The following is a 7,500-nucleotide window of genomic DNA, read 5'->3' as shown; positions in this document are numbered from 1 at the left end:
CGTTTCAGAACTTCGTGACTCTTTATCGCACCAAATAACAACTTAAAGAATCACTGTCACCTCTGATGTTAAAGTTTAAATGATAATAATATTAATGTCTGAAAGTGAGTTAAATCTTACCGGGACGAGGCGGGAACAGAGTGTGAGGACCTAGCGGCTTCTGAAAAACACAAAATATCGCAAATAAATAAAACGTTAAATCTAAAGCTTTGAAATCCGTCTTCATGCCGTCTGACGTGTGCTGATATATTTAATCCTTTTTATTTGGCAGCTTCAGGCTTCCGTAGCTGCACACACAGCTGATAAATCTAAAACAGGAAGTGTGTTAGCGTCTGGAGGAGCAGACCTCGACCTTTGACCTCATTAACTACACACACATCAACCCTGCTCGTCTCCCGGGAGACTGGCGTCATACATCACACTACACACATTATACTACACACTACACACATTATACTACACACATTATACTACACACATTATACTACACACTACACACATCGTACTACACACATTATACTACACACTACACACATCACACTACACACTACACACATTATACTACACACTACACACATTATACTACACACATTATACTACACACTACACACATTATACTACACACTACACACATTATACTGCACACTACACACATCACACTACACACATTATAATCACTAGTTAAATGTTATTAAGTTCGTAATAATCAGAAATCTGGTTGAAGATGATGAAACGTGTAACGGTCGGTTTCGGGTTTCGTACCATCGGCTTCGCCAGAGGATGACGCACCGTGTACGGCTTCTGGAGGTTCTTATCTACGGAGAGAACGCAAAACAGGAACATGAAGAACCACATATCTGAGCTGAGATTATATAGTGTCATGTAGTGGCGTGTAGTGGCATATAGTGGCACGTAGTGGCATATAGTGGCATGTAGTGGCATATAGTGGCAGGTAGTGGCATAGAGTGGCACATAGTGGTATATAGTGGCATGTAGTGGCATGTAGTGGCATGTAGTGGCATATAGTGGCATGTAGTGGCATAGAGTGGCACATAGTGGTATATAGTGGCATGTAGTGGCATGTAGTGGCATGTAGTGGCATATAGTGGCATGTAGTGGCATATAGTGGCATGTAGTGGCATATAGTGACATGTAGTGTCATGTAGTGGCATGTAGTGGCATAGAGTAGCATATAGTAGCATGTAGTGGCATATAGTGGCATGTAGTGGCATATAATGGCATGTAGTGGCATATAGTGGCGTGTAGTGGCAGGTAGTGGCATGTAGTGGCATATAGTGGCATGTAGTGGCATATAGTGGCATGTAGTGGCATGTAGTGGCATATAGTGGCATGTAGTGGCATATAGTGGCACGTAGTGGCATATAGTGACATGTAGTGGCATGTAGTGGCATATAGTGGCATGTAGTGGCATGTAGTGGCAGGTAGTGGCATGTAGTGGCATATAGTGGCATGTAGTGGCATGTAGTGGCATGTAGTGGCGTGTAGTGGCATGTAGTGGCATATACTGGCGTATAGTGGCATGTAGTGGCGTGTAGTGGCATATAGTAGCATATAGTGGCGTGTAGTGGCGTGTAGTGGCATGTAGTGGCATATAGTGGCGTGTAGTGGCATGTAGTGGTATGTAGTGACATGTAGTGGCATGTAGTGACATATAGTGGCATATAGTGGCGTGTAGTGGCATATAGTGGCATGTAGTGACATATAGTGGCATGTAGTGGCATGTAGTGGCATATAGTGGCATATAGTGGCAAGTAGTGGCATATAGTGGCATGTAGTGGCATATAGTGGCATGTAGTGGCATATAGTGGCATATAGTGGCATGTAGTGGCGTGTAGTGGCATGTAGTGGCATGTAGTGGCGTGTAGTGGCATGTAGTGGTATGTAGTGACATATAGTGGCATATAGTGGCAAGTAGTGGCATATAGTGGCATGTAGTGGCATATAGTGGCATGTAGTGGCATATAGTGGCATATAGTGGCATGTAGTGGCATATAGTGGCATGTAGTGGCATATAGTGGCGTGTAGTGGCATGTAGTGGCGTGTAGTGGCATGTAGTGGCATATAGTGGCATATAGTGGCATGTAGTGGCGTGTAGTGTGTAAAAGCTGGTTCCTTACTGCCCATGTTGGTGTTGTGGATGACCGGTTTGCTCCAGGTGCCGCTGCGGTCGTCCTTGTTGGAGCGGACTCCGAACTCGTAGGCCGTGTTGGGTTTCAGGTTGTCGATGACCGTGTCGCTAGTGGGGCAGGTCTGGTAGATCCACTTCCTGTTCCTCTCCCTGTAGCGGATGGTGTAGAACCTGAAGAAGAAACAGCAGAGAGAAGAAATGAGTGGTGGTGATCATTAACTCTTTACTTTTTGTTGGAAGGTGACACAGCCCCACTTCCACACTTCATCAAATGTGCATCAGTGCATCTGTATGCTGTACAGCAGCATGTCCATGTGGGCCCATAAGGGTTCAATCTGGGCTGTAATAAGGGTCCCAAGTGGGTTTTGTCTGCAGTTTCCATGGTGACTCCACCTGTGTTTGCCCATATGGGCTTCAAGATGGTTCTGACTGGGTTTCAGGTGGAACCCAACTGGGTGAGATCCACCTAGAGCCCACATGTTTGCCCATTTGGGGTCTAAGTGGGATCAGAATGGACCTTAAATTGGGCCCATTTAGCCCACATGGGCTTCAATATGAAACAATATGGGGCCCACAGTATTTGCCTTGTTCCAGCCCACTTAGCCCACACTTCCAGTCCAAGAAGAACACGAGTGGATTTAAACTAAATGCTTCCAGTGACGAAGATGAAGAAGTTCACTCCACAGACTCCTGGATGCAGACCAGGATCCTTCTTCTCTTCACTCTGATCAGACCTCGACCCTCTTCACTCTGAAGTCTGGTTCTGCTGGTTTCGTCTCATATGGATCATCAGGCGTCTCTGAATCAGCTGACTGGCGTAAAAACTGAATTTCCCTTTAAAAGGAAAACAAAACACGCTTCGACGACTTTGGCGCCAAAACGAGCACGAAGCCGTCGCTCTGCTAGACTAACACAGGACCAGCGAGGCATCGTCATGGAAACAACACACACACACACACACACACACACACACACACGGAGAGGCAGAGTGACGCCTGGGTCAAGCTTTCCGAAGACTTTTCCAACTTGTTTGACAGAGAAGGAAAAAAAGAAAAAAAGAGACGATGGAAAAACACACACACACACACACACACACAGACACACACACAGAGGCACACACACACACACGCACGCACGCACACACACTCACACACACACACACACACACACACACACACACACACACACACACACATACACACACATTCTCAACCATGGTAGAAGCAGAGTTCTGTTAAACTCTGCTCACAAACTTTAATCTATAATTTTAGATTATAGATTATAGATTATAGATCATAGATTATAGATTATAGATTAAAGATGATAGATTATAGATTATAGATGGTCGATAGCTAGTCTCACCCGTCCTCCAGACACTCGTTCATGATGTTCCCTTCGTACGGCGTCTTCAGGTAGCTTCCCCAGGAGAGCAGCACGGCCGTGGGACTGACGGAGCCGATCACCAGGTGCAGCGGCTTCTCCAGGTTCACCTTCCCTGAACACACAGGTGAGCACAGAGTGAGACTTCCTGTTCCACAATAAGAGCGCTCACCTGACAGGAAGTGGCCGGCGTTACCTGTGCACTGCTTCTTCACGTCGTTGACGGGAATCGGCTGAACGGCGACGAGATACTTCGGCTCGGCGTCTGAAACACAAACATCAGTAAAGGTTTCTTTTATTCTGAAAATCTATCCTTTACATCCTGTTTAACAGCTGTAAAAACACCACAAAGGTCTTTTATTCTGAAAATTAACCTCTTACATTCTGTTTAACAGCTTGTAAAAACACCTCAAGTGTCTTTTATTCTGAAAATAAGAGCTTTTTTGTCTAGTTTTATGAGTTTTATAAAGTATATATTTTAGTTAAAGCAGATGTTTTTATTGCTTCTTCTTTCTCTCTCCTCTTCAAACCTCTACCTTTCTTTCCTTCTACATGTTTGTTCTTGTTGGCGAGCAGGAACACGCTGCCGCTCATCAATCAGCTGTTTGACTCGTTATTTGTCTAAAGTTCGCGGTCGCGGTCGGTTCCCTCCTTTCACTTCCTCTTTTTCTTCTTTTGTGGTCGAGAAGAACGATTCGTCACCCAGCCAGTTTTTTTTTCTTCTTCTGTGAGAAGGGAGAGTTTAGGATGTCTGATTTTCCCAGCAGCACTTGAACGTAGCGCGACACCAAACAGCTCATGTCGTCCTCCCTTCTCTCTTTTTGACTGTTCCTTCTTTCCTCCCTTCCTTCCTTCCTCCTTTCCTTCCTCCCTCCCTCCATTATCCTTTCCTTCCTTCCTTCCTCCTTTCCTTCCTTCCTCCCTCCTTACTCCTTTCCTTCCTTCCTTGCTCCTCCCCTGTCTTCTCTTCCTTCCTTCGTCCCTTCCTTCTTTTCCTTCCTTCCTTCTTGTCTTCTCTTCCTTCTCCTCCTTCTTTTCCTTCCTTCCTTCCTTCCTTCCTTCTTGTCTTCTCTTCTTTCCTTCGTCCTTTCCTTCTTTTCTTCCTTCCTTCTTTCCCTCAATCTGTCTTCCCTTCCTTACTTCTTTTCCTTCCTTGCTCCTCCCCTGTCTTCTCTTCCTTCCCTCGTCCCTTCATTCCTTCCTTCCTGTATTCTCTTCCTTCTTGTCTTCTCTCCTTTCCTTCCTTCCTTCCTGTATTCTCTTCCTTCTCCTCCTTCTTTTCTTTCCTTCCTTCATTCTTGTCTTCCCTTCCTTCCTTCCTTCCTTCTTTTCGTTCTTTCCTTCCATCTTTCCTCCCTTCCTTCCTTTTAATGATCCGGCCCACATGAGCTCATATTGGTGTGTTTGTGGCCCTTGACTGATGACAGACGAGTCTCAGCAGCTTCAAACTTTCACTTCCGTCGTAGCGACGGGATAAAGATTCTTGGCTGAGCTTCAGAAAAAGGCTCCGAGGCACCTGCTGCTGCCGCGGAGAGGATCTCTGAGGAGAGGATCACGTTTCGCTTTTTCCCCCCGAAGTAGAAAAGTTTCCCACGAACGTCGAGGAATTAAATGTTCAAGCTTGAATTCAGTGTGACAAACAGCTTCATAAAGAACAGACCTTAATACTTTAAACTCTGACTCAGAGACATTCAGACTCTACAGAACTTTAACTCTATAAAAAGGAAGGAAGGAGGGAAGGAAGAAGTGAGGAAGGGAGAAAGGAGGGAGGAAGGAGGGAGGGAGGAAGGGGGGAAGGAAGGAGAGAGGAAGGAAGGAGGGAGGGAGAAAGGAAAAGAAGAAGGAAGGAAGGAGGGAGGGAAAGAGGGAAGGAGGGAGGAAGGAGGGAAGGAAGGAAGGAAGGAGGGAGGGAAGGAGGGAGGGAGGGAGGAAGGAAGGAAAAGAAGAAGGAAGGAAGGAGGGAGGGAAGGAGGGAGGAAGGAGGGAGGAAGGAGGGAGGAAGGAGGGAAGGAAGGAAGGAAGGAGGGAGGGAGGGAGAAAGGAAAAGAAGAAGGAAGGAAGGAGGGAGGGAAGGAGGGAGGAAGGGAGGAAGGAGGGAGGGAGGGAGGGAGGGCGGAAGGAAGGAGGGAAGGAAAGAAGGAAGGAGGGAGGGAGGGAGAAAGGAAAAGAAGAAGGAAGGAAGGAGGGAGGGAAAGAGGGAAGGAGGGAGGAAGGAGGGAAGGAAGGAAGGAAGGAGGGAGGGAAGGAGGGAGGGAGGGAGGAAGGAAGGAAAAGAAGAAGGAAGGAAGGAGGGAGGGAAGGAGGGAGGAAGGAGGGAGGAAGGAGGGAAGGAAGGAAGGAAGGAGGGAGGGAGGGAGGGAGGGAGGGAGGAAGGAAGGAGGGAAGGAAAGAAGGAAGGAGGGAGGGAGGGAAAAAGGAAAAGAAGAAGGGAAGGAAAGAAGGAAGGAAGGAAGGAGGGAAGGAAGGAAGGAGGAAGGAAGGAGGACAAAAAGGGAGGAAGGAAATGAAAAGGGAAGGAAGGAAAGATAGACAAAAGGAAAGAAGGAAGGAAGGAAGGAAGGAGGAAGGAAGGAGGGAAGGAAAGAAGGAAGGAAGGAAGGAGGGAGGGAGGAGGGAAAGAAAGAAGGAAGGAGGGAGGAAGGAGGGAAGGAAGGAAGGAAGGAAGGAAGGAGGGAGGGAGGAGGGAAGGAAGGAAGGAGGGAGGAAGGAGGGAAGGAAAGAAGGAAGGAAGGAAGGAAGGAAGAAATGTAAATATGTCAACCAAATAATAAACTTTGCTGAAGTACGGAAGCCCAGAGAGGTTTGTCCTGTCGGGGCCTCCGTAGCAGCGAGTCTTACCCAGCTCCGTCTCGTAGGGCTTCCCGTTCTCCGGCAGCTGGATGAACTGTTTGGAGAACATGCTGCTGCCGTAGCCGAGGATGTAACCTTCCAGCTTCACGTCGGGACTCGGACGCACGAACTTCATCACGATGGTGTCGCCCGTAGCGTTGATCCGAACCTTCATGTTCTGCCTCCGGACTGAAGAGAGAAGAGACAGGAAGTTACAACGGGACAGGAAGTTACAACGGGACAGGAAGTTACAACGGGACAGGAAGTTACAACATGACAGGAAGTTACAACACGACAGGAAGTTACAACGGGACAGGAAGTTACAACGGGACAGGAAGTTACAACGGACAGGAAGTTACAACATGACAGGAAGTTACAACACGACAGGAAGTTACAACGAGACAGGAAGTTACAACGAGACAGGAAGTTAGAACACGACAGGAAGTTAGAACACGACAGGAAGTTACAACACGACAGGAAGTTACAACACGACAGGAAGTTACAACGGGACAGGAAGTTACAACACGACAGGAAGTTACAACACGACAGGAAGTACCTCTAACTATACTACAGTAAAGTACTAGTACCTCTAATAATACTACAATAAAGTACTAGTACCTCTAACAGTACTACAGTATAGTACTAGTACCTCTAACTGTACTACAGTAAAGTACTAGTACCTCTAACTGTACTACAGTAAATTACTAGTACCTCTAACTGTACTACAGTAAAGTACTAGTACCTCTAACTGTACTACAGTAAAGTACTAGTACCTCTAACAGTACTACAGTATAGTACTAGTACCTCTAACTGTACTACAGTAAAGTACTAGTACCTCTAATAATACTACAATAAAGTACTAGTACCTCTAACAGTACTGCAGTAAAGTACTAGTACCTCTAACAGTACTACAGTAGAGTACTAGTACCTCTAACAGTACTACAGTAAAGTACTAGTACCTCTAACTGTACTACAGTAAAGTACTAGTACCTCTAACTGTACTACAGTAAAGTACTAGTATCTCTAACAGTACTACAGTAAAGTACTAGTACCTCTAACTGTACTACAGTAAAGTACTAGTACCTCTAACAGTACTACAGTAAAGTACTAGTACCTCTAACTGTACTACAGTAAAGTACTAG

At 46.2% G+C, this 7,500-nt stretch overlaps 1 protein-coding gene across 1 annotated transcript in view; it reads right to left on the bottom strand.

Moving 5' to 3' along the window:
- Positions 1-7,500, bottom strand: part of LOC128354581 (target of Nesh-SH3-like) — a 32,830-nt gene that overhangs the window by 18,351 nt on the left and 6,979 nt on the right. The window contains exons 4-9 of the mRNA XM_053314799.1: positions 6,368-6,547; positions 3,726-3,794; positions 3,512-3,644; positions 2,139-2,320; positions 763-815; positions 121-160 (exon numbers count right to left, since the gene is read on the bottom strand). Of these exons, the coding sequence (XP_053170774.1) occupies positions 121-160; positions 763-815; positions 2,139-2,320; positions 3,512-3,644; positions 3,726-3,794; positions 6,368-6,547 (657 nt within the window). The remainder of the gene's footprint in view (positions 1-120; positions 161-762; positions 816-2,138; positions 2,321-3,511; positions 3,645-3,725; positions 3,795-6,367; positions 6,548-7,500) is intronic.

The sequence above is a fragment of the Scomber japonicus genome, chromosome 24, assembly GCF_027409825.1.
Source record: "Scomber japonicus isolate fScoJap1 chromosome 24, fScoJap1.pri, whole genome shotgun sequence".
Classification (NCBI taxonomy): domain Eukaryota; kingdom Metazoa; phylum Chordata; class Actinopteri; order Scombriformes; family Scombridae; genus Scomber; species Scomber japonicus.
The sequence above is the reverse complement of the archived record's forward strand: the minus strand, read 5'-3'. Positions and strand labels throughout refer to the sequence as shown.